General features: G+C 40.8%; 2 protein-coding genes across 5 annotated transcripts in view; one reads left to right on the forward strand and one right to left on the reverse strand.

Annotated features, from left to right (window-relative positions):
• Positions 1–2671: 2671 nt before the first annotated feature.
• LOC106605050 (trophoblast glycoprotein) lies at positions 2672–12240 on the reverse strand. Of its 4 annotated transcripts, none has more exons than XM_045718323.1 (3): positions 10628–12240; positions 10244–10340; positions 2672–3693 (listed from the first exon to the last, which is right to left on the reverse strand). In XM_045718323.1, the coding sequence occupies exons 1-2, from the start codon at positions 11698–11700 to the stop codon at positions 10274–10276; spliced, it is 1140 nt and encodes a 379-aa protein (XP_045574279.1). In that variant the 5' UTR covers positions 11701–12240; the 3' UTR covers positions 2672–3693; positions 10244–10273. The 4 variants fall into 4 exon arrangements, 3 of the variants coding, with proteins under 3 accessions (XP_045574279.1, XP_045574278.1, XP_014055773.2); XM_045718322.1 differs by lacking the exon at positions 2672–3693 and adding an exon at positions 9965–10115; XR_001328783.2 differs by lacking the exon at positions 2672–3693 and having other exon boundaries at positions 9965–10340; positions 10453–12238.
• A 3767-nt stretch (positions 12241–16007) lies between these two features.
• Positions 16008–27435, forward strand: part of LOC106605044 (inhibitor of Bruton tyrosine kinase) — a 31557-nt gene continuing 20129 nt past the window's right edge. Inside the window, exons 1-6 of the mRNA XM_014200284.2 lie at positions 16008–16371; positions 17542–18481; positions 20294–20390; positions 20583–20707; positions 25188–25298; positions 26987–27157. Of these exons, the coding sequence (XP_014055759.2) occupies positions 18152–18481; positions 20294–20390; positions 20583–20707; positions 25188–25298; positions 26987–27157 (834 nt within the window). The 5' untranslated portion in view covers positions 16008–16371; positions 17542–18151. The remainder of the gene's footprint in view (positions 16372–17541; positions 18482–20293; positions 20391–20582; positions 20708–25187; positions 25299–26986; positions 27158–27435) is intronic.

Consider the following 27435-nt stretch of genomic DNA (forward strand, 5'->3'; position numbering starts at 1 on the left):
AAAATAGAGCTCTTAGGCCATGCAGATGAAGGATATCAAGGATCTGGAAGGATTCTGTATGGAGGAATGAGCTAAGATCCCTCCCAATATGTTCTCCAACTCATAAAACATTTTAGAAAAAGGCTCAGTGCAGTTATCCTTGCAATGTGAGGTAATAGACTGCAAGGTGAGGTATTATCATAGACTGTTCTCTCTGCTATCGCACGGCAAGCGGTACTGGAGTGCTGTTAAGGACCAAAAGGCGCTTCTACCCCCAAGCCATAAGACTTCTGAACAACTAAACACATCAAATGGCCACCCGGACTATTTACATTTACCCCCTCTCCCCTTTGTTTTTACACTGCTGCTACTCGCTGTTTATTATCTAAGCATATACACTTTACAAATTACCTCGACTAACTTGTACCCCCGCACATTGACTCGGTACCGGTAGACCCCGTATATATCCTTGTTATTGTTAAGTACATTTATTGTGTTACTTTTTGATTGATTTGATTTTTTAAACTTTTATTTAGTAACTATTTTAAACTCTATTTCTTGAACTGAATTGTTGGTTAAGGGCTTGTAAGTAAGCATTTCACAGTAAGGTCTACACCTGTTTTATTCGACGCGTGTGACAAATACAATTTGATTGATTGGATTTTTATTAACAAGGGTGTGCAACGCGCCCCTGGGCGTACTTGGAGGAGCAGGTGTAATTACGTGGGAGATAATGTGAGGAGTTGAGTGGGGGGAGGGGGTGGAGAGAAGTGAGACTGATGAAGAGAGGGAGTGTTCTGACCACTGGATAGACAGTGCCCCTTTTGTGCTTGTTAAAACAAGTCTCCAAACAGCTCCAACAAGTCCCTCATCACACCTGCTTGATTTATGTTGTTGAGGCCAGGCCAGAAAGGCAGGAGTCTATCACACAGAGAGAGAACTGTCTCTGTTTTTTTATTACCACACACCAGCCTGTTGACAGAATCCAATTCACATTCAGAAAAAGCAGGACTGATGTTGTTTGTCACAGACTAGAAGCCTTGTTACAGATACACTGAATGTGAATGGGAGTGTGACAGTGAGACGTTCTCCTTCTTCTTTTGCTTCTCCTATTGTCATCCTCCTGCCCAATATGTACCCTCCTGATTTCCATCTCTCTTCGTCTCCACTTTCTACTAATACAATTGTTGAAATGACATGGAAAAAACATTGATTCCAACCTGTTTTTGCCAAGTGGGTATTGTAAGCTCAGAAAAATAGGTAAATTCTATTATTTTATACTAATGCAATTGCTCAGTGAAAGAGATTTTGTTTAACAAGTAATCATTTATTTTCTCAAAATGTAGGGGTCAAAACTATTGACACCCTTGTTTTCAATACCGTTTAATAAAAATATGTTGAGTGCTGTTGCTCGCAGAACGTCCTTGAGTTGCGTGAGTGAGGGCTGAGATGGTCACCGTGGAAACGTGAGATAGTGTGTAATTGGGCAGCATGCACCTGTATCTCCTCCCGGGACAGAAGGACAGAACATTCCCCTGTTGGGAGGAGAAGGTGTGGCTACTGTACGTCCACTGGGATGCATCCACTGTTGCCTGCGGTAGGCTACTCGCCAGTCTCCACATACACATATGCACGTGTGCCCGCGCACACGCACACACACACATGCACACAGAGCTCTCTGCTATTAAAAAGACCCCCAGGCCAGCTGCCTTTGGCAGGAGTTGGTTTAGCAGACTCAAAACCAACAATGGAACAAGTGAAATCCTCATCAATTGAGAGGTCAGACTACAATATTTTGGGTAACATATAACTGAAATATGTTGACGTAATATTATACTAATTCTGATTGTTAACACAGACCAGTCCATCTCCATTAATAAAATACAGCGCCTTCAGAACATATTCACACCCCCCTAGACTTTTTCCACATTTTGTTGTGTTACAAGGTGAGATTAAAATGAATTTAATTGTATTTTTTTGTCAGCAATCTACACAAAATATCCTGTAACGTCAAATTGGAAGAAAAATTCTAACATTTGTCAAAAACAATATGAAAAATAAAATACTAATATATCTTGATTACATAACTATTCAACTATTTTTATTACCATGGCCTCATGGTGAAATCCCTGAGCGGTTTCCTTCCTCTCTGGCAACTGAGTTATGAAGGACGCCTGTATCTTTGTAGTGACTGGGTGTATTGATTCTACCAATAGGTGCCCTTCTTTGTGAAGCTTCGGAAAACCTACCTTGGTCATTGTGGTTGAATCTGTGTTTGAAATTCACTACTCGGCTGAGGGACCTTACAAGTATCTGTATGGGATGAGAGTCATTCACTAATCATGTTAAACACTATTATTGCACACAGAGTGAATCCCCCTCCCCTACCTTTATAATACCCGTTACCGTAGTCCGAAACCCTAAGCCCATCACACCCTCCCCTACCTTTATAATACCCCTGTTACCAAAGCCGGGCGCCGAAGACGTGGATGTTGATTAAGGCAGCCCCCCGCACCTCTCTGATTCAGAGAGGGGTTAAATGCGGAAGATACATTTCAGTTGAATACATTCAGTTGGACAACTGACTAGGTATCCCCCCTTTCCCTTTCCATGCAACTTATTATATTTTTTACTTATTTACTTATTTAGGCTTGCCATGACAAAGGGGTTGAATACATATTGACTCAAGCTATTAAAGATACATTTTTTATTAATTTGTAAACATTTCAAAACACATAATTCCACTTTGACATTGTGCATAGGCCAATGACAGTAAATCTCATTGGAATAAAACAATAAAAAGTGTGTGGAGAGGTTGGTTTTGCCGGTTTACGCTCTCTAGATCAGGGCTCTCCAAACCTGTTCCTGGAGAGCTACCATCCTGTAGGTTGGACACCCCATCCTAGAGCAGGGTTGGACACCCCTACTCTAGATTTTCGTACTGCATGTGCTTCGTTGCTATCTTGCCATGGCTTTGTCAGGGTAGATTGTAAGTTAAACTTGTGTAAATCAGTCATGGTCAAAAGATAGACTAATAGAGGAAATAACAGTACAGGTAGATGGCAATAAAACTACTGTAGACAAAAAACAAAAAACATTGGAGGAACTTATTCAAGAACAATCAAGTGTAATTTATTACAAAAATAAAGTGAATTGGATGGAAAATGGTGAAAAATGCACAGAATGTTTCTTGAATCTTCAACATAGAAATGCTACCAAAAATAATTTACAAAAACTCATTACAAACGAAGGAGTCATCCATGATTCATAAAATTATATTTTGAAAGAGGAAGCAAAATATTTTAAGCATATGTTTACTTTTCAATCTCCTCCATCTCCACTGAAAAATGTTAACTGTAAGAACTTCTTTCCTAATAATAATAATAATCTAAAATTAACAATTGTACAGAAAGACTTGTGTGAAGGACATCTTAGAAAGGAGGAACTTCTTGAGGCAATTAAATCCTTTCAGTCTGGAAAAACACCAGGGCTTGTTGGTATACCAGTAGAGGTGTATCAGACCTTTTTTTAATGTACTCAAAGATCCATTATTAGCATGTTTTAACTACTGCTATAAAAATGGTAGACTATTGTGTACTCAGCAAGGTCTGATTTCATTACTACTGAAACAGGATCCAGGTGGTAAGTATAAAGATCCAGTCCATTTTAAAAAACTGGAGGCCTCTTACACTGCAATGTTGTGATGTGAAAATCCTGGCAAAGAAAATAATTAAAAAAGGTTTTACCAGATAATATAAAACAATTAATTGAAACAGTAGCACATTATGAAACATCAAAGATGCAGGACCAGGCCTGGTCTTCATAGCAGATTTTGATGAATCTCTATTTTAATTTTGGTGAATCTCTTATACAATGGGTTAAATTATGTATGGCAACCCCAGGTGTAAAATATTAAATAATTGTTACATCTCAGAAAGTATTGAGCTGTCAAGAGGAGTAAAACAAGGCTGTCCATTGTCTCCATATCTATTTATTATGGCCATTGAAATGCTAGCTATTAAAATTAGATCCAACAAGAACATCAAGGGGTTAAAAACAAAAGTGTCAGTGTATGCCGATGACTCAAGTTTCTTCTTAAGTCCGCAATCTGGATCCCTGCACAGTCTCAGTGATGATCTAGATCACTTTTCTAGTCACTCTGGACTAAAACCGAATTCCGATAAGTGTTGGATCGTTAAAAGACACAACGTTTACACTACAGTACCTTGTAGTTTACCAATAAAATGGTCTGATGGTGAAGTAGTCATAGCTGGTATTCATATCTAAAAAATATATAAATGCACTTAACACAACCAATTTCAATAGAAAGTTAGTTAAAATAGACAAGTTTCTGCAACCATGGAGAGGTAAATACCTGTCTATTTATGGAAAAAATACATTTATTAACTCTTTGGTCCTATCACAGTTTACTTACTTCCAATGAGAGCACCTCAGCTGTTCCGGACGACTGTGTGATCAAACTCTCCGTAGCCGATGTGAGTAAAACCTTTAAACAGGTGAACATTCACAAGGACGCAAGGCCAGACGGATTACCAGGATGTGCACTCCGAGCATGAGCTGACCAATTGGCATTTTCAACCTGTCCCTGACCAAGTTTGTAATACCTACATGTTTCATGCAGACCACCATAGTCCATGTGCCCAAGAACACCAAGGTAACCTGCCTAAATGACTACCAACCCATAGCACTCACGTCTGTAGCCATGAAGTGCTTTGAAAGGCTGGTCATGGCTCACATCAAGAACATCCTCCCAGATACCCTAGACTCACTCCAATTCGAATACCGCCCCAACAGATCCACAGATGACACAATCTCAATCGCACTCCACACTGCCCTTTCCCACCTGGACAAAAGGAACACATATGTGAGAATGCTGTTCATTGACTACAGCTCAACACCATAGTGCCCACGAAGCTCAACACTAAGACCCTGGGACTAAACAACTGGATCCTGGACTTCCTGATGGGCCACCCTCAGGTAGTAATGCTAGGCAACAGCACGTTGATCAGCCATGCTGATCCTCAACACTGGGGCCCCTCAGGGGTGTGTACTTAGTCCCCTCTTGTACTCCCTGTTCACCCCCGACTGTGTGGCCAAACACGACTCCAACACCATCATTAAGTTATACCAGGCGTCAGCGCAAGGCCCTAAAAATTGCCAGCCTCCAGCCACCCTAGTCATAGACTGTTCTACGCCCAAGCCATAATTTCTCCTGAACAGCTAATCAAATGGCTACCCGGACTATTTGCATTGACCCCCTGTATATAGCCTCATTACTGTTATATATATATATATATATAAAAACTCTTCAGTTTATTTAGTAAATACTTTCTTAACACTTGTTTTTTCTTAGCTGCATTGTTGGTTAAGGGCTTGTAAGTAAGCATTTCACTGTAAGGTCTACACCGGTTGTATTAGGTGAATTAATAATGGCGCCACCTACTCCAGATGACTCCTTTTTTTTATCATATGAGCAAAAAAGATTCACTTTATTTGGAACACTAAGCCAGACAAAATTAAAATACATAAAATATATTTAAACCCGAACTGGTTCTCTATTAAGAAGGCTTATAATTTGTTCAAAAATTGCCTTTTTGCCTTTATACAGACTGCAACTTCTCATTACTGATTCATTTAAAATGAAACTTTGTTCAAAGTATTGCCCTTTCTTAAACAAGCCATACAAAGCTGGTTACAATTTCAATTTTATCCCCCAGAAAAAATATATTACAACAAATATTAGAGTTATGTGAAACTCAAATATACTGATTTATAAAAACACATTGCTTATGGATTAAAAATGCTTTATTAACTATATTTTGAATAGGAATGGTGGACTTAATAGGCAGCTTTCGAAAATATATGGGAAGTTTGCTCAATCCAAAGTTAATCAACTGATTGCAGAATTACCGCAGAAATGGAGGATGCAAGTGGAAGGGGGAGAAGGTAGGAAACGTGTTTGTCTGCCATATATTAAAGATACAAATAGTCTGAAAAAGGTCGGCATAAATAGAAAAATATACCAGTTTCATTTGAGGGAAAAAATGTTGACAGCTGCGCCAAATAGCTGGGAATAGATTTTCAATGTACCGATTCCATGGCACATGGGATATGAACCAATACAAAAAACAATACTTGATTCCACGGTTCGAGTTTTTCCAATTTGAATTATTATACAAAATTCTTGCATTCTGTTTTTGGAAAGAATTTTGTATAATAATTCAAATTGGAAAAACTCGAACTGTTGAATCAAGTATTGTTTTTTGTATTGGTTCATATCCCATGTGCCATGGAATCGGTACATCGGGCACCCAAAAATCTCAGCTCTGCATATTTTGCTGTGACGAGACATGTAGCTTCTGGTCACAGGTTCAGAAATGACAAAAAAATCACAACATTAATTAACCCTACAAATAGCATTGTTGGGCGATTTGGAAAGTCATAGTCAATCAATCAATAATATACTAATACTTGTCGGAAAGGTTTTCATCTTTAGCTCAAAATCGGTGCATACCATGCGATTAGAAATATTCTAAATGAATGTAAAACATCACATTATAGCTGAAAAATATGACACGAGGGTGGTCTATGGTGATAGGTGGAATGCAGGGCCCGTCTTTTCCGTTCTGCCGCTCTAGGGGAAACTAAAAAAAGTGAGCAAAATGACATTGAAAATGTTTTTAAAAATATATATATTTTCCAGACGTTGAAGTTAGGTTCAATTTAAATACTGAATTAAATGTGAAAATATAATTTTCCATATGTTTAAAATGTTCTGGATGTTGAACAATACATATTTTCCAGACGATGAAATCAGGTTAATTTTCAGTTCTGAATGAAAGTTGAAAATAGGCTACTTATTTTCCGTATGTTGAAAATATGTATTTTCTAGATCTATTTTATGGATGTTAAAATCAGGCACATTTTGGGTTCTGAATGAAAGTTGAAAATAAGTAATTTATAGACGTCTATGTTTGGGCCAAATCAAGGCTGGTCCAGACCAGACCAAAGACCAATGCATGTCGATGTGGAAATTAAGTCCGGACTCACCAAAAAAATACGTCCAAATGTTTTTATGAATGCCCATCTATGTGGTAAGTCTACAGGATAAAAAAAAAAGATGTCCAAAAGACGTCTGCTCTTGCTTATTGGGGTATGTTGGCCAGCAATGGAATTGTATGAATGCCCATCCATGTTGTAGGCCCACCGTTCGTAAAATTGGCTGATGCATTGGCTTTATTAGTCCTGATTCATGTGACTAATCAATTTGGCTATTTAAGCTCTGAAAATCAGCTACCCAACTTTCAAGCAGTTATCGTGAGCCTATTTGCAATGTCTTTACACAGCGGGAAATGCAGAAGTATTTTCTTTTTCGCCATGATCAGCTTGTCAAAAAATGATGGATACAAACTTGAAATCACTGATCATTACAATGGATTGAAACTCCTGGACAACAGTTGTGATTGTCCATTCCATATTGTCCATTTTACTTTGACCTGTCCTGTTTTTAGGACATGTTTTGTTGATGTGATAGTACATTTTTTATTTGATTGAGCGCCATTTAGGTTAGGCTATTTGATCAGAGAAACCTGCATAATGTAGTGTCCGTTTCATTGCATTGTCATACAATTTATCTCCAGCCTGTAGACTACAGAAAAGGCCATATACTCTTTCTACCATATCCTATATCTGCTACATGATTTATGTTAGATCATTTTTTTTGACGCAACGTTGGTGGAGTGCGGCAGCATGCGTCTCTCCAACAGCACCCTGGTGAGGCGCGCTGGGAACGGACAAGCAAAATATTTTGCGCCTCTGCCTTTGACAAAGTGGGCACTGCTTGTCACAGAGGCATCAACGCTCACCTAAAAAGCCAAAATGGCACTGGTTAAGAGAAATTGTCATTGTTTATGGGCAGAATTATGTGTTGTTGGAGGTGAGTCTTGGTCAATTTACATCAAATTCCACCCTTGTCAATCCTGCCGAATGAGCGGGCTGGCCATGATGGGATGGGCTGAGAGTAGCTGAGGGGTGGGATTACGGAGATCGTAATGCTATTACTGAAAACACTACATATATTGCAGAGTTGCAAAGAAAATGCCATATCTCAGACTGGCCAATAAAAAGAAAAGATTAAGATGGGCAAAACAACACAGACACTGGACAGAGGAATTGTGCCTAGGCCAGCATCCCAGAGTCACCTCTTTACTGTTGAGACTGGTGTTAGCTAACACACCGTGCCATTGGAACACAGGAGTGATGGTTGCTGAGAATGGGCCTCTGTACGCCTATGTAGGTATTCCATTAAATATCAGCCGTTCCAGCTACAATAGTAATTTACAACATTAACAATGTCTACACTGTATTTCTGATCAATTTGATGTTATTTTAATGGACAAAAAAAAGTAATTTCCATTCAAAAACATGGACATTTCTAAGTGACCCCCAAACTTTTGAAAGGTAGTGTGTATATAAAATAAATAGCAATGGTGGTTGGCTGGAAAGGAACTAAGATGAATGATGACAAAAACAATGAATTCCTGAAATGGATAGCCTAGCCTCTACTTCTGATACCTTATTGGCTTATTTAAAAGCAAACAATGCCTTGGGAAGATTGATTGCAGACGTAATACGTAATAGGCCTATATATTTTAAACTCATCTCCATAGTCAATCCGGGGTTAAAATGCATCTACTGGGTAATGGTTTTAATGCGGGATGAAGAAACATGGTTAACCCCCACACACAGCATTAAATTTGGACACAAAATCTCTGTATGATCACAAACCTGGGAAATACAAAAACAGTTTACACAAGAGCCACATATTCAAACACATTGCCTGAAAAGCACACATAACTAGTAACTGGGGGAGGTCTGGCCATTGTTATGGTAAGAGGATATGTACAGTAGCTCAGGGCTATGTAAAGGTAGTTAGTTGTGCACAGAGACTTAGTGTGTTTCTGTTTTGTGCTTGTTAGCTCATACTACCTCTCGGGTGGTCTTCTATGTGCATGGTGAGGTAACGGCCAGGAATGTTTTACTCACACATTCACCAACTGTGCAGTTACTTTACCATCCAAATTGTATGTCTACTATACCTGACCACTTTTACTGTGAAATTGATATTTACTAATCCATACTGACACCAGAAAGAAACAGATCACAGTGTTTAGTTAGCAGGAAAGGAAACAATGCATGAAAATAAGATACTTTAATGCCACACCCCTAAAACACTGCAGCTTAAAGCAGAGTTTGAGCTCATTTCCATACCATACTGCCTGTAGAGTGCCCTCCTGGTAAGAACCTTGGGTACTGTGTAGCTTCCTTAGCATTTGTCAGGAAACACAGCACTTATCTTTCCCCTTTTGCAGCTGTTTGCACTCACAACGCTGGAATGCTTTGAATGAGTGCCATTCCTGTAACTGGTGTAGTTGAATCAAAGAGCTTGTTCACTGACCATACGTCAAAATATTATTTTGGATGGTTCGCAGCTATGCAATCATTTGACTATCGCGCCAGGGATTTCTACCCGAATCCCTGCAGGGATTAAATTGGACAGAAACATTCCTTCACATCTAGATTCCCAAATAGAGTGACAGATGAATTAATCATTGGAAAGTATTTCAAAATCAATTAATCTTCCAGGTCATTCTGCCACCGTCGAAAGTCCCAGTTAGCCTTTTCTCACCTCCTTAAGAGTAAAATTTGGCCACTCAATAATGCTTCTGCCTGTAATGTCTCATCTGCACGAGCTGACAGAGCTTGTTAATGTATAGAGGTGACATGTAAAGTCTTGCCTGTGTGGTATGGTTGGTGCTGACTGTAGCATGATGACCTCTGTCTGCATGTGTTTGAATCTGCAATGAGTGGGCACTTCTCCATTTCATGACCCTGAATCTCTGCTGCCCAAAATACCTCCACATTCCTGTCTCTGGAGTTTAAAGGACCTCAGTCGAGAAAGGAAAACAGCAACGCCATACAATTTATTCAGCTGTACATCATGAAAAATGTTGATAATGTCCACCTAACAAGTGCAATACTAATGAGAAATTAGCAAGTGCTTTAATAATCACATATTAAAAAGGAATAAAGACATCTAAACAAGCATAGCAACACTGTGCAGTGGGAGGAAAGTGGAAACAAAAACGTGATTAAAATATAACCAGCAGAAAGGATATAGATGTGTGTATATAGCCTAGTTAATACCAGTCAAAATAAGTCTGTTAGTTGGAGTTTTACGTACCATAATTTTTTGCTCAAGGAAGGGAACATTTTATAATACAGAGAGCCCGCTCACAAACCCCGTCTGAGTCATGATTCTCAATCCATGGAACGTTGAACTGCATGAAAAGGAGTAAAAACAAATAATCAGACACTGCGTTGCAGGGGCCAAGGGCATGCGTGATGGCAGATTGTGGGTCGTCATGACTGATGTAGAAGTCTGGACAGTACCATGGAGGGGGTTGCAGGCAGGCTGAAGCACCCCGGAACTAAAGAGTTGCTCATGTATATCTTGCTCTTGACAAGTCATAATGCCTCAGTCACTGTGGGGCCCTGGCTTACATAGCAGTCCACTTAAATGTCTAAGTTGAGGCTGGCCAACCTGGGGTCCGAGTTGATCTCATACCTGTAATGGTATCCCTCCATGTGGTCCCTGCATGCATCCCGAATATTGTATATCCACCGCTTGATCCCCTTCCTGTTGAGGTAGAGGACCAGCAGAAAGATCACTCCAATCAAGGCCAGCACCATGCCCAGAAAGACATACGAGGTCTCCAGCACACCTTTCATTTCACCTGAAAAGGTACACTCCAACTCTTTTATCTGGAGCAACGGTAACTGCCGCAGAACCTCCGGGTCAGAACAGGTCATATTCTGCTTGTCTGTGACCTGCTCAGAGCTCTTCAGCCAGGCCACAAGGTCCTCAATATTGCAGTCACAGAGCCAAGGGTTTCCTGCCAGATGCACCTGAAGCCCAGGCTTGAGGCTTAAGTCCATCAGTGTAGTGTTGGGTAGTTCCCTCAGGGCATTGTTCCTCAAGTCTAACTCACGGAGCCGAGGAACACTCAGCATCCCTTTCTGGATGAAAATTAGGGAGTTGTTTTGTAGGTTGAGGATGGTGAGGTTGGAGAGCCGGGAGAACATGTCCTCAGGGAGGACCACCAGGTCATTGTTGGACAGGTCTAAGCGGGTAAGTTGAAGGGCTCCGCCACTCCGTAGCAGACTGAAGAGCTCATCCATGGAAGTACGGTTGTAAAAAGCCCTGCTGAGGTTAAGGTCCAGCAGTTTGTTGTAATCAGGGAAGGCTTGAGCACTAAAATGCAGAATCCTGTTGTTACTCAAGTCTAGCAGCCTGAGATTTGGCAAGTTGTTGAATACATTGTGGTCCACCAGCTCCACCTGGTTTCCTGTGAGATACAAGTCTGTTAACTGCTCAAGAGGCACAGGGAAAGACACAGCTGTGAGATGGGAAATGTTGTTCCCAGTAATGAACAGGGTTTTAGTGTTTGCTGGCAATGGCTGTGGAACCGCGAATAAACCCTGGTTCAAACATTTGACCGTGGATGTGAAACAGACGCATTTGTCAGGACAGGCTGAATTTGAAACAAGGACAGCAAAGAAAAACCACAAACGAAGCAGAGTCGTATTCTCTCGGGTTTCTTCAAGTTTACAACATAACAATGAGCTCACAAAACGCATTTTCTCACCCGTGGTTCCAATGAATCTGATATATGAAACGAAGCACAACGCGTAGAACGTGTACAAATGTTTTTTTTCCCCCCGAATCAATCCAACTTCAAGTTCCTGTCCTCCACATGCAAAATGCTACTTTTCAACCTTTTTCCTGAAGGAAATATCTTCACTTCCGATTTAAACTGGGTGGCAACGATTACATTCATTAGCTAAACAGCATTCTCGCATACATTTACGAAGAGAAAAGTTTTTGTTGCCAACCAGTCTCTCATCATGCTCCTCGTGTTTGTGGGGCTTTCAAATCCGGTTGATGTTCGTTTTATCGCACAGTTCTCACTAAAATGTATTCGCACACGCTCGAGTCAGCCTTTGACGTGAAGTGCGTAAACAGCCATTAGATTTCGAGGAGTCCAATAAAACAAAGAAAACACCATATAATGTTCGAACAAAAGTATATGAGCACACTTGGTCCAACGATGCTTCCCTCGAATCAACAGAATAGACCCTTCTGCAAGTGGGGTATGCGAAAAATTAATCCGCGACGGCCAAACCACTGCAAGGCTTAGGCTATACCATGTTCCATTACAATGGGTGAGCAATGAAACTTTTGTAACTTAATGTTGGCATTCAGCAAATTCAATATTTGTTATATATCCTTATTATTGCTCACATTTCTTGTTTCCTTTATTTATTTAAATGTATATACAATCACAATATTTGCAGTCTCTATTGGGCATTTCCCTAATGGTCAAGAAAATGCTATGGGTGTGCACCAAAAAAAACACCGCTTCATAGCAGAAGTAGCCTAGTTTGATCTAATGAAAGGTTTTCGATCCAAAATCAAACACATCATCAACTATACTCAATTATTGGAAACTGTAAACAAGTATTGCATATGATTTAATATCATTAGTTACATCTCAGATACATTGTAGATATCTGGGCCACTCAGCCAATGTGCTGGAGAGCTAAGGGAATGCAATTTTAAACCTCAGAACACAAGAACCCATTAGTCTCAGACTTTATGATTCAATTGAATGATTATTGTCAAGTGAAAATCCATCACTTTGGTTGTGTAATGCACTTCCTCACTTAATGTAGGCTATTATGTGCTTTTAGAGGGGAATGACAATCAAAAGATAGTGCATAATGTGGGTGGTTTAATGTACTATAGCCTACTGGGCTGCACTTTTTTGAATAGCCAGCAGTAAAATGTGAGCATAGCCAGCAGTGGGAAGTAGGGGTTCTGAGGATGCTGCAGATAAATAAAAAATATATAATAATAAATAAAATATGACTATTTTTTTGGTTCCACAAAATTAGTGAACTAGATCCCCCTCACCCGACAGCACCCCCAACCCAGAACATCTTCTCGCGGCCATGTGTCATTTTAGACAGTTATCATTAATTTATATTAGTTAACAGCCAATATATAATCCTAATTGATTGATGAGGAGCACAAAGGGTCCAGGGCATAACACTGATGAAGTTCTGGGGTGGAGAGAAACCAAGCACTGCTGTGTGTGTGTGTGTGTGTGTGTGTGTGTGTGTGTGTGTGTGTGTGTGTGTGATTGAGAGCGAGATAGTACATAGGTTTACACAGTAAAATTCATGCTCTTATACATGTAGTTACATTTACGTCATTTAGCAGACACTCTTATCCAGAGCGACTTACTGGAGCAATATGGGTTAAGTGCCTTGCTCAAGGGCACATCAACACATTTTTCACCTTGTCGGCTCAGGGATTCAAACCAGTGACCTTTTGGTTACTGGCCCAACGCTCTTAACCGTTAGGCTACCTGCACTGTAATTACTCTAGTAACAACATTCTATTAAAATGTTAATTGATAAAAACCTATTAACATAACTTTTATTGATCAAATGTAATGTTTTTGTAATTACATAAGATAAACTTATCCCCTTGTAAAATAGTTGAACTGCTGCTCACCAGATCTTCCTGTACCAAAAGTTAAGAACTTAATCTGGTCTAAATAAAGGAGAGCAGCATAAAAATAGTTTATTTCCAAAATGGTATATCCACCAATTTTTCACGTTTTTTTTTTTCATCAGAAATATATGTTTATGGGTACCTTTGTGTGTGTGTAAAATATTACTGTTCTCAGATTTTTAATTCGTAGATTTTAGATGTGTATTAAAATGTTATTTTTCTTCTGCAAAACGCTATATATATATATATATATATATATATATATATCCCATTGTTTAGCTGGAATAGAAGTATCCTGTATATTTAACATATAAATTCTACCCATAATAAATCCAGCCTCATGCTATAGCGTTTAGTTGGTCTCGTCCCAAATAGCACCCTATTCCCTGTATTGTACACTACTTTTGACCAGAGCCCAGATCTCATATGACGGTTAAATATAGGCCTATTTTCTTAATATTTAAGTCACAAATACATTTGTACAGTTCTTTATTAAAATGTAATTATGTGTCACATTTAACTGTGTAAAACTTTGTAGTGCAACTTTGTTTCTCAGAGTGAGGCAAACATAACACTACATCAAATCATATCAAATCATATGTATTTATATAGCCCTTCTTACATCAGCTGATATCTCAAAGTGCTGTACAGAAACCCAGCCTAAAACCCCAAACAGCAAGCAATGCAGGTGTAGAAGCACGGTGGCTAGGAAAAACTCCCTAGAAAGGCCAAAACCTAGGAAGAAACCTTGAGAGGAACCAGGCTATGAGGGGTGGCCAGTCCTCTTCTGGCTGTGCCGGGTGGAGATTATAACAGAACATGGCCAAGATGTTCAAATGTTCATAAATGACCAGCATGGTCAAATAATAATAATCATAGTAGTTGTCGAGTGTGCAACAAGTCAGCAACTCATGAGTAAATGTCAGTTGGCTTTTTCATAGCCGATCTTTGAGAGTACCTCTACCGCTCCTGCTGTCTCTAGAGAGTTGAAAACAGCAGGTCTGGGACAGGTAGCACGTCCGGTGAACAGGTCAGGGTTCCATAGCCGCAGGCAGAACAGTTGAAACTGGAGCAGCAGCACGGCCAGGTGGACTGGGGACAGCAAGGAGTCATCATGCCAGGTAGTCCTGAGGCATGGTCCTAGGGCTCAGGTCCTCTGAGAGAGAGAAAGAAAGAGAGAAAGAGAGAATTTAGAGAGAGCATATTTAAATTCACACAGGACACCGGATAAGACGAGAAATACTCCAGATGTAACAGACTGACCCTAGCCCCCCCGACACATAAACTACTGCAGCATAAATACTGGAGGCTGAGACAGGAGGGGTCAGGAGACACTGTGGCCCCGTCCGATGATACCCCCGGATACCCAGATTCGTCCGTCAGACTGCCAGGTGGTGAAGCGTGATTCGGGTATGGCTGAAATAGCAACGGGTATGGCTGAAATAGCCAAATCCACTAATTTGAAGGGTTGTCCACATACTTTTGGGCATGTATTGTATCTCGTTTTGCAACAAAATGTTTGTCTCCATGAAATAAAATCTAGTGATAGGTTTCAAACAAATACATGCCTGTCATTAAAACAACCCCATGCCATGATTAGATGGTGAAAAAACACACCAATCTCCTTCCTTCGTTCTTTAAACTAAAAAAGCGTATTTACCAACATTTCTGAAAATGGATATATAGTGTTTTCAATTGAAACTCTTCATAACTACACAGGCATATGTTTTGAAGAATAACCTAATTTAAAGTTTTACCAAAGTATGTACCAAAGTCTTTCTGACTGCACTCTTTCCTCATTAGTGGTGGTTTCTAATGACTGGCCTCCTGATCTTAGTCAGCAGCAGAATTGTTCTCCTAGGATTAAGAAGAATAATGCTGCTATTGTAGCAAAAAAAGTAAATGTGTGACTAGAGAAGGAAAGACTCATCAATATGTAATTGTGTGTCAAGCCCTGGTGTGAACCCAATGTCTAACCCTAGCTCCAACCTTGACCCCTTATCTATTCTTAACTGGAGCCCACGTGACCATCATTTGAAACTAAGAGATGTGGAGGTGAAATCATTTTTCCTTTTCAGGAACCTTCATGCAGGAACCTTCATGCAAAAACATATTGTGTTGATTAAACAACCAATACATGATGTAATTAGTCTACTCCCAGCTCATAACTTAGAGGATGTGTCACTTTTCGTTTATTAAAAGACAGCCTATTTCTCCAAGCAGTGACGTCAATCATCGAGAGGAATTATTTTGACAGTGTGCCAATCATCTGTGACAGAGGGAGGGCGCTATCAGGGATTTACATATGTGGCTAGAAGATATACGTTCTCCTGTGACTGGTGCACATATCGGTGTTCATATTTTTAATGCAGTCATTTAGTACCTGTGCCAGGTTTTCAATATAAAGTGCTTAATCAACTCCACATTGACAAATGCAACCAGACCACGGAGGTTTGACCAGACTTTCGTATGGTAATCTAAAGCGATTATAGTGAAACCGTCCAATTGAAAACGGGATTGCAAGATCTCTCAACCAATCAGAAGTCTCCGTGTTGCCCAGCCTTCCTCCTTTTTTGGAACCTTACTTAACTGTGGAATAGCATCTGTTTTGCCCAAATATCCAGGTTTAATAGGAACATTTAGCGATGTATATTTTTGAAACGATGACACAGTGGATGTGTATCATTGGAGCAAGCTTCATAACCACTTTCGTCTTCATCTAGCGACAGGTGAGAAAGTGAAATGTGATCGTGGCAATCTATTTTCACTGCAACTCGCTAGCATAGCTAATCTAACTAAACATCACCACGTCAGTAACGTCATTCAGACCTCGATGGTCATATCAGAGTAACAACCAACTACATTGTCACCCGTGCCGTATATAACAAGTTTTATTTAGATTAAAGTATTTGAGAGATTGTCCAGTATGTTAATGGTTTGTAGCTAATTTTCAGCTTTCCAAGTTCAAATGCTAGCTAGCTATCAATGTACCAGGTAACTAGCCATGATTTAGAGAATGAACGATTCAGGAAACTGTTAAATCATGGTGAAAAATGTTGGTGTAGATGTATATATCTAGTTGCAATACCACTGGATTACATTGTAACTAGCAGCCCAGTGAATAAAAAATAATGGAGGCCTATTGTCTGCTGTTCTCCTTAAGAGACTTAACGTTAGGATAACTATGTTTGTTAGTTAGCCAACTAAGTAACTTAGCAAGTAGGGTAGATGGAAGCAGCATCGACTGTATCTGCTAGTAACTTAGCTAATCAAGATATGTTAGCTATGTTCACTACACTGTGGACATTTAATGCACACCATACATCTGACAGGTATTTTGTAGACCAATGCATCTTTATTTAAATACCTTTTTTATTATACTCATGTTTTTCACTTTCACAACTCCAAACTGTGCATGATGTGGAAACAGTCAGTGGAAAACTGTTGCAGTTGCATGTTCCTGTTTTGATCCCCTTGTTTATTGTCGTGTTACTAAAACGTTTGTGCAGTATTTTTGGCCTGGAGTCAATAGACAGCCTAGCTGGGCAACTATTATAGGCATAGTAGGGTCAAGTCAATTGATCCTTGCTGGTTGTCTCTGCATATCTGGGGTGCTGAACTGTACTTTGACCTCTGTTGACCTTTCAACATTGCTTGCTAGGTTTTAACCGTTTAATCTATGTAACATAGTACAGTTAAAGAGCAAGTTTGGTATGTTGGATTTTCCAGAGCATGTATTTGTTCTTGGCGCTTTGAATAAGCCTGTTCTGTGGCGTTGTGGACAAATTTAGTACATGCCAGGTTTATGTTGTGTAGCTATGAATCCAGTTGTTTTCTCTGCCTTGCATGTACTTCCAGTGTTTTACAACTAATGACTGTGTCCACACTTTCTTCCCCAGGTTCCTAATACAATTATGGAGTTTTGAGAAGGGTTTTGTGTGTGTTGGGGGGGAAAGGGGGCCTTTCCCCTCAATTTGGATGGACTATTTGAAGAGACTTTCTGGAGGGTTAATGAACTTGTTGCCCTTTGTAAAATATTGTATTTAAAAAAATTAAAAAAAATTTTAAAGGAGAAAGTATTTTTAAGAAATATTTCTAGTATATTTGTATTTTATGTAAGTATAGTAGTTATAGACGTTTATTTAATGAATTCCTGATGCCATTGTATGTTTCAAACACATTTGGTTGTGTTGAGCTTTGGGTTGACATGGTGGACTGAGATGACCTAAAACAAGGCCCTGGGGTTGCTAGGGTGCGGTGGAACCTCAACACAAGCACAATTCTAGCACCCCAAAACAATCTCCCACTTTTTTCTATTTTCTTCCGAGAGCAGTTACATTATAGTTTCAAAGTCAAACTGACTTGACCTAAAGCATTATCTTAGGGTTTGTTGTACTGAAGGGTTGCTGTTTCAGTGTTTGTTTTAGAGTTGGGAGTGTGGGGGGGAGCAGGGTCTCTGTGACTGCATTAGAGCGGGGAGTTCACAGCAAAGTTTAGAAGTCACTCAGGATGAGCGTGGTGATGGCAACCCCAGACTGCACGCCAAAGTGCCGCTCCATGCGGCATGCAGATGAGGTGGTGGCGGCGCTGACGCAGGGTTCAGAGGGGCGCTTGCAGGCCTTCCTCAACACCCACTGCCACAACGCGGCCACACTGAGGGACGCCTTCGGCCGCACGGCCCTGCACCTGGCCGCCTCGCTGGGCAAGAGGGCCCTGCTGGAGTGGCTGCTGGAGAGGAAGAGCGCTGACCTCATGGTGAAGGACAAGGAGTCTGGCTGGACCGCCCTGCACCGCAGCGTCTTCTACGGACACATCCACTGCCTCATGTCACTTGTTAAGGTGAGTCTCCCTCTGTGTTTCAGAACTAATGTTGAGATGACTGGGCCTCCTTTGGCCTTTACATACAGTGGCAAGAAAAAGTATGTGAACCCTTTTGTATTACCTAGATTTCTGCATAAATTGGTCATCAAATTTGATCTTCATCGAAGTCAAACAATAGACAAACACAGTGTGCTTAAACCAATAACACACAAAAATATGTTTTCATGTCTTTATTGAGCATACTGTGTTAACATTCACAATGCAGGGTGGGAAAAGTATGTGAACCCATGGATTTAATAAGTGGTTGACCCTCCTTTGGCAGCAATGACCTCAACCAAAAGTTTTCTGTAGTTGACCTGCACAACGGTCAGGAGTTTTGGACCATTCCTCTTTATAAAACTGTTTCAGTTCAGCAATGTTCTTGGGATGTCTAGTTGAACCGCTCTCTTGAGGTCATGCCACAGCATCTCCATTCGTTGAGGTCAGGACTCTGACTGGGCCACTCCAGAAGGTGTATTTGCTTCTGTTGAAGCCATTTTTTAAAATATTTTCTTTTGTGTGTTTTGGGTCATTGTCCTGTTGCATCACCCAACTTCTGAGTTTCAACTGGCAGACAGATAGCATTTTGTTCTCCTGCAAAATGTCTTGATAAACTTGGGAATTCATTTTTCAGTCTGATAGGGCATGGACAGCTTGCTGAGGCAGCAAAGTAGCCCCAAACCATGATGCTCCCTCCACCATACTTTACAGTTGGGATGAGGTTTTGATGTTGGTGTGGTGTCCTTTGCCATTTTTTTCTCCACACATAGTGTTGTGTGTTCCTTCCAAAGAACTCAACTTTAGTTTCATCTGTCCACAGAATATTTTGCCAGTAGCGCTGTGGAACATCCAGGTGCTCTTTCAGATGTGCAGCAATGTTTTTTTGGACACCAGTGGCTTCTTCCGTGGTGTCCTCCCATGAACACCATTTTTGTTTAGTGTTTTACGTATCGTAGACTTGTCAACAGAGATGTTATTATGTTCCAGAGATTTCTGTAAGTCTTTAGCTGACACTCTAGGATTCTTCTTAACCTCATTGAGCATTCTGCACTGCTCTTGTAGTCATCTTTGCAGGATGGCCACTCCTAGGGAGAGTAGCAACAGTACTGAACTTTCTCCATTGATAGACAATTTGTCTTACCGTGGACTGACGAACATCAAAGCTTTTAGAGATCATTTTGTAAACCTTTCCAGGTTTGTGCAAGTCAACAATTATTAATCTTAGGTCTTCTGAGATCTCTTTTGTTCGAGGAATGGTTCACATCAGGAAATGCTTCTTGTTAACAGCAAACCTGCATTTTGTGAGTTTTTTTATAGGGCAGGGCAGCTCTAACCAACATCTCCAATCTTGTCTCATTGATTGGACTCCAGGTTAGCTGACTCCAATTAGCTTTTGGAGAAGTCATTAGCCTAGGGGTTCACATACTTTTCCCAACCTACACTGTGAATATTTAAATTATGTATTCAATATAGACAAGACAAATACAATATTTTGTGTGTTATTAGTTGTAGCACACTGTTTCTAAATTGTTGTGACTTAGATGAAGATCAGATAAAAATGTTGGTCCAATTTATGCAGAAATCCAGGTAATTCCAAAGGGTTCACATACTTTTGCTTGCCACTGTAAATGATTGGTATGTGGAGGAAGACATGTATATGGCTTCCATTGGCAGTACTTTTGTTCTGTAGCTACTCTATTCTTGCTTGCTTCATCACTGGCCTACAGCTAGGTGTAGTTAAATGGAAATAATATTGTGGCTCTAGTCTAGAATGGTGCTTCTGTGTTGCAGCATGGCGGCATTCTCTCCACCCAGGATAAGGAGGGCCTCTCTGTCCTGGACTTAACCATAAAGGACAGACCAGCACACGTGGTATTTACAAAGACTGGTGAGGATAGCTTATCATTTCATATCCATCTCTCATTTAGACTATGCATGATAAAAAGTGAAAAGTGGATGTTTCTTTTAAGCACGTAGTTTAAGACAGTTGTCATTCGTTGTTGCCTACTTGTAGAAAATAGTGTTGGAAGTCTTGGCTGTGGCAGGCATTATTTTTGAACTTTATTTTTCTCTCTCTCAGACCCCACTGAGGTATATACTTGGGGGAATAACACCAATTTCAGTCTGGGGCATGGGAACCAGGAGAGCAGGCATCACCCGGAGATTGTGGATCTGTTTGCCCGGACCGGGGTTTACGTCAAACAGGTAAACAAACCGATCCAATAAATGTTCTCTTGAATTATTTTCAGTCTACGCTCTGTTCCGTTCCTCTTAAGGGGAGAAGATGTTCTGCCTCTGTTTGCCACCAGCCATTAGATAGTCACATGAGTCATTATAGGGCTTCCCCACCTTAAACACCCTAGTTCCCTGGGGCCTCCTCCCTCCACATAGACTTGGCCACAATATATGGCTCACCAGGGGGATCCATCACAACAATGCTTATGTAAAAACACGGTTGTACCATCTGCGTCTCCTGGATAACAGACACGTCACCTGCCCCCCCCCCCGCACCTCCTGCAAAACAGACCCCCTCCTGGGATATTCCCCTGACAACAGGCTGCTCTCCCGGGAACAACGGGCATGGGTAGAAACTAGGAAACAAAGTTCTTATTGGGTGGTTGTGTACGGTATAAGGGGTAAAATCACAGCGATGGTAACTGGCTATTATGAACCTCTCTATTAACAATGCTAAAACCACATCAGGAGACTACTTTTGAAGTCTGGGCAACATCTAAGACATTTTGTTTGTGTAGTTACCTTTTAATTCAAGCGCACATGCACCGAGCACTGTTTAGTTAGCTGTGTTTTTCTGTAGCACACGTGATAGAGTTAGCAAAACAAATGCCCACTCGATTGATGCAAATATTCATGAAATCATTCTACCAGGTAGGCAGAGGCTACTTTTTAGTTAACGTTTTAATTGATTAGGTTTTTGGGAAAGCCTTTCCATCTACCAGAAGACAATTATCATTAGCATTGCTGTATTTTTTTCCCCTGATCCTTATTTCATTTTTTTGTGGTTGCAACAATTTTGAGGCAGTGCGCCTAAATGAATACAGGGGAAACACTGACTGACATCATTGTCCTCCCATCACTATGGATTTGGGGTTTTAGAAATTGAAATATCAGTCGTAATCTCCTTTGAGTGAGCTGCTGAGTGAGAGGGTGAATGAATGAGAGGAGTAGGACAGGTGCACTGGGCTTGGGTTCTGTGTCTGGCTTTGTCTAGCCCAGCTCTGCATGGTTTAACCCACGTTGGCCTTATGTGCGGTCTGCTCTACAATGTCAGTGATGGCCATGTGGAGGCTCTTAGTGTGATTACAGCTATTGGCACCAGACAGCACCTGTGTCACTGCCCAGTCTGTCTCCTCTCTTTAGTATAGAGCAGGGTTTCCCAACTCGTGGCCCCTTGTTTTATTTGGCCCCCAAGTTTACGGAGAAAAAAAAAATGTAATTTTCATTGTTGGACATAAAAGACTGTAAAAACACCAGAAAATCAGCTCCAAGTGATTTTAATTTAAGAAATCTGTTTCAAGTATTCCCAAGCATAATAGAGAGATGTGTCGTATCCAAATTTAAGCAAGGTTTGAAATTATTGTTTTAGTCAAACGGGATATTTTTGGGCGTCTTGCGGTCAATTTTCAGTTTACAAATGATTTGTAATTACAGTTGAAGTCGGAAGTTTACATATACCTTAGCCAAATACGTTTAAACTCGGTTTTTCACAATTCCTGACATTTAATCCTTGTAAAAATTCCCTGTCTTAGGTCAGTTAGGATCACCACTTTATTTTAAGAATGTGAAATGTCAGAATAATAGTAGAAAATTATTTATTTCAGCTTTTATTTCATCAAATTCACAGTGGGTCAGAAGTTTACATACACTCAATTTGTATTTGGTAGCATTTTAAATTGTTTAACTTGGGTCAAATGTTTCGGGTAGCGTTCCACAAGCTTCCCACAATATGTTGGGTGAATTTTGGCCCATTCCTCCTGACAGAGCTGGTGTAACTGAGTCAGGTTTGTAGGCCTCCTTGCTCGCACAAGCTTTTTCAGTTTTTGCCCACAAATTTTCTATGGGATTGAGGTCAGGGCTTTGTGATGGCCACTCCAATACCTTGACTTTGTTGTCCTTAAGCCATTTTGCCACAACTTTGGAAGTATGCTTGGGGTCATTGTCCATTTGGAAGACCCATTTGTGACCAAGCTTTAACTTCCTGACTGATGTCTTAAGATGTTGCTTCAATATATCCACATCATTTTCCTTCCTCAAAATGCCATCTATTTTGTGAAGTGCACCAGTCCCTCCTGCAGCAAAGCACCCCCACAACATGATGCTGCCACCCCTGTGCTTCACGGTTGGGATGGTGTCTGTTGCTTGCAAGCCTCCCCCTTTTTCCTCCAAACATAACGATGGTCATTATGGGCAAACAGTTATATTTTTGTTTCATCAGACCAGAGGACATTTCTCCAAAAAGTACGATCTTCGTCCCCATGTGCAGTTACAAACCGTAGTCTGGCTTTTTTATGGCGGTTTTGGAGCAGTGGCTTCTTCCTTGCTGAGCGGCCTTTCAGGTAATGTCGATATAGGACTCGTTTTACTGTGGATATAGATACTTTTGTTCCTGTTTCCTCCAGCATCTTCACAAGGTCCTTTTGTCCTGTTCTGGGACAGATTTGCACTTTTCAAACCAAAGTACGTTTATCTCTAGGAGACAGAACGCGTCTCCTTCCTGAGCGGTATGACGGCTGCGTGGTCCCATGGTGTTATATACTTGTGTACTATTGTTTGTACAGATGATCGTGGTACTTTCAGGCGTTTAGAAATGCCTCCCAAGGATGAGCCAGACATGTGGAGGTCTACAATTTTTTTTTCTGAGGTCTTGGCTGTTTTCTTTTGATTTTCCTATGATGTCAAGCAAAGAGGCACTGAGTTTGAAGGTAGGCCTTGAAATACATCCACAGGTACACCTCCAATTGACTCAAATGATGTCAATTTGCCTATCAGAAGCTTCTAAAGCCATGACATAATTTTCTGGAATTTTCCAAGCTGTTTAAAGGCACAGTCAACTTAGTGTATGTAAACTTCTGACCCACTGGAATTGTGATACAGTGAAATGATCTGTCTGTAAACAATTGTTGGAAAATGACTTGTTATGCAGAAAGTAGATGTCCTAACCGCCTTGCCAAAACTATAGTTTCTTAACAAGAAATTTGTGGAGCGGTTGAAAAACAAGTTTTAATGACACCAACATAAGTGTATGTAAACTTCCGACTTCAACTGAATGTTCCTGCCGCCATCATCCGCTCAAAAACAAATCTGGCTGCGGCTTAATCTAGTTGATGGTCCCTGGTGTTATGTTTTAATTATCAGAGTAAGAACTCGATGGACACTATGAAAGCTTAAACCAAGTTTATTCTTCCTAAAGGATCAAACAGCGGAACAGACATGTTTACAATAGTGGTGGTATATGTACCCTAATTTGGGGTGGATTCTCCTCCTCCTCTCAACACTACATCTCTGTTAGGCAGGAAATTAAGTGACGCGGGCAAAAAAAACTCTTCCTTCTCCCTTAACGTGACCTGACCTCGACCCCCTTCATCACTAATCCATGCTCTCTCCCCTTATCAGTGCTGCCACATGATTGGTAACTTTTGGTGTAGACCTAAACCTAATCACTTAAAATTTCAATATGATACCTGATAATTTACCCTTATTCAAAGTTTAGGAGTTAGAACCCAGAATCCATCACTGGTATAGAGGGCGTTGAGACGTCTGAGGAAGAAACCTTGTAAGGTAACTTTGTGTTTTTTAGGTAACGTTCTAGAGATCTATGATATAATGTTGTAAAGATGTAGACCCTAACTCTGGTTAGAACCGTTTTCCAGCGGTTATTTAGACTCTGACAGGAAGGACCTTTTTACAGGGAGCTATGCTAGGGAATGCAATCCTATGACATCAGCTCTAGAGCTCTGCTACAGCTCATGATGCCATAGGATGGCACGCATTCCTAGTTTACTACAGATTTTGACAAAAGTCTTTGGGTTAGATACATTCTAGATATATCAGATGTCATATTGAAATGTAATGACCAAACTTTTGAGTTTCTCTAAGTTTCATTATTGTCCTATGGCAGGTTGCTGTTTAGCTTCTATATTTTATACACATTTTCACGACCTGTGCATTTTCATGACCTTTGCTCAGTGGGGAGCAGGTCCCATTTCAAGACCTCTCAGCGACCTACTGGTACCCCCCACATGGAGGCAGAGAGCCTTTGTCCTCAGTGCTTCCTGCTCACAGTTCAGCAGGTGCTGAGTGTTAAATATTTATCCCAGTATGACATGCTTTAATTAAATGAGCCACGGCTGTGTGTGTGGGGCTGTCTCGTTATCAATGTGATACTCGGGGAAACATCCCTTTCGCCCTATTGCGAGCTGGAGGGGAGTGATGCATTAGTAATGATGTTTACTTTTCCACTTGTTCCCCGGGCTATAGTACCACCACTATTTGACTATTACTATGAGAGGGCTTTGGCCACGGAAATGGAAAGACCCGCACAATCAAACATGCTGATGTCCTTTCTTTGAGTTCTTGTAAAGAGTATTTGACAACGGAGCAAAATTTGTCTCACCGAATAGACCTACGTTATTGATTACCACATTTTTTTTTTCTCCTTTCCTCTCAGGTGGTGCTGTGTAAGTTCCACTCAGTGTTCCTGTCTCAGAAGGGACGGGTGTATACCTGTGGACACGGGCAGGGAGGTCGGCTGGGACACGGGGACGAACAGACATATCTGGTGAGAATACTACACTGTTTTGCAGAGGTAGGACCAAGTCATTGTTTTACAAGTCACAAGTAAGTCTTAGCACTCAAGTCCCAAGTCAAGACAGTCAAGTCTCAAGTCAAGCCCATTAAGTGTCAAGTCTCAAGTCCTTAACTTTGAGTTTCGAGTCCTAAACAAGTCATAATGTACTCCTCACCAAATGTAATACCATTTAATATTTTTAACAAGAGTAATAGTTAGTATATTACATTTACGCAAATCATGAATGCTTTTAAAAATATCTATTTATTACCACCCCTCACCCAATAGTGTACGACTATTGAGGATCACAATGGGGCGCAATCGGGCGACGTAGGCTTGTACACAATCGCCCAACCTTATTTTAGGAACAGCAGTAACATCAGGCAGGATTTAGGTTACCAACTGCCTAGCCAGTTGTAGCTCAATCTTGGGTGCAATGTTCCCGCACTGACTGACTGACTGACTGTGTGGAGGCTCATTGATTTAACGTTACACAAGCCTACATGATACGCTAGTAAAGTTATAAAATATATAGCTGTCGGCTAAATTACCGTTCTTTGTGCTGCTTCAAATGTCAAACAAAGTTGGAAATTGTAGCGCCTCCGTCTGTAATCCATTTTTTGTTGATACAGCGTCGTCTTTATATCCGAAAATAATATTTTGGGGTATCATCTTTCCAAGGGCTCCATCTGAATTCATCCGCTGACATTCCTCTGCACTGCCACGCACAACCTTTTCTCAGCTGGCACAATTTGATTGGCTGCTGTCTGATTCAAACTGTAATTCGTTAAATGAGGAGTTGATGCGCTGCACACTTTTTTTAATAGCATCATATTTAATATTTAGGCTTGGGGAGGGTGTCAGGTCGAGTCATAAGTCAAGTCACGAGTCATTGGTGTCAAAGTCGAGTTGCAAGTCATCATATTTGTGACTTGAGTCCAAGTCATGTGACTCGAGTCCACACCTCTGATGTATTATATCTGACCTATCATAATTTATTGGTCACATACACGTGTTTAGCAGATGTTATTGCGGGTGTAGTGAAATGCTTGACCTATGACCTACTCCGACTGTTTGGCCTGTGTTATAATAATTAGGTTGGTGCTTACATTTGTCCTTTTTCACATGTATATTCTACACGTGTGAATTGGAAATGTGTATTTTGCATATCCTACTCCCCCCTGAGACACCCTTCGAGAGGGAGTCATGACCAGGGATCAGCCATTATTGACGGCGACCCTGGAGCAATTAGGGTTAAGTGCCTTTCTCAAGGGCACATAGTGCAAAATCTGTCATAGTTGGCTCGGTGATTCGAACCAGCAACCTTTCGGTTACTGGACCAGCGCTCTTAACTGCTAGGCTACCTGCTGTATGGCTGTCTAACTGTGTTCACATGCTTCTAGCTTGGTTAGCTGTAACCACTCCACCCTGAGTGTACCTGGGGTTTAGTTGCCGCCGCCTCTCTCTATAACATCATTTTGTTAACCTGGGGTCAAATAGTTTTTGAAATGTTTGAGCTTATCTGGCACAATGGAATAGTTCCAAAAGTGTAAACTTCAATATTGCTCCATTTTGAAGGTACTCCAGAGCAGGCTCAAGCAAACGCTCAAAGTATTTGATATATTTAAAAAGTCAAATAGGGCTGTGGATTTTGGGCTCATGTGCATTTCATCTGTCAGGTTCCTCGGATGGTGGAGGGGCTCCTGTCCCATCACTGCTCCCAGGTGGCTGCAGCCAAGGATCACACAGTGGTGCTGACCGAGGAGGGCTATGTCTACACCTTCGGCCTCAACACCTTCCACCAGCTGGGCCTGGCTCCCCCGCCCGCCTCTAGCCACCTGCCCAAACAGGTAAGAGAGCACCTGGCCATCATAGCTAGGCAGCTAGATGGGGAGTTTCCCCTTACCATGTGACCGGAGTAGGACAAGCTAAGGAAAAACTCCTGGGGTCTCATTTTATTATGACAATTGCATAAACATAATCAATGCAAGAATACTTACTGCATAAATTGTTTGTTCTCCTTTTCAATCAACTTAAACTTATGTAAATGCTGAAATCACATTGACAAAGTGTTTTATATTAATGATTTATGAACGTGCCACTCACTGCCCCTGGCCCCCATCATAAG

The sequence above is a fragment of the Salmo salar genome, chromosome ssa05, assembly GCF_905237065.1.
Source record: "Salmo salar chromosome ssa05, Ssal_v3.1, whole genome shotgun sequence".
Taxonomy (NCBI): domain Eukaryota; kingdom Metazoa; phylum Chordata; class Actinopteri; order Salmoniformes; family Salmonidae; genus Salmo; species Salmo salar.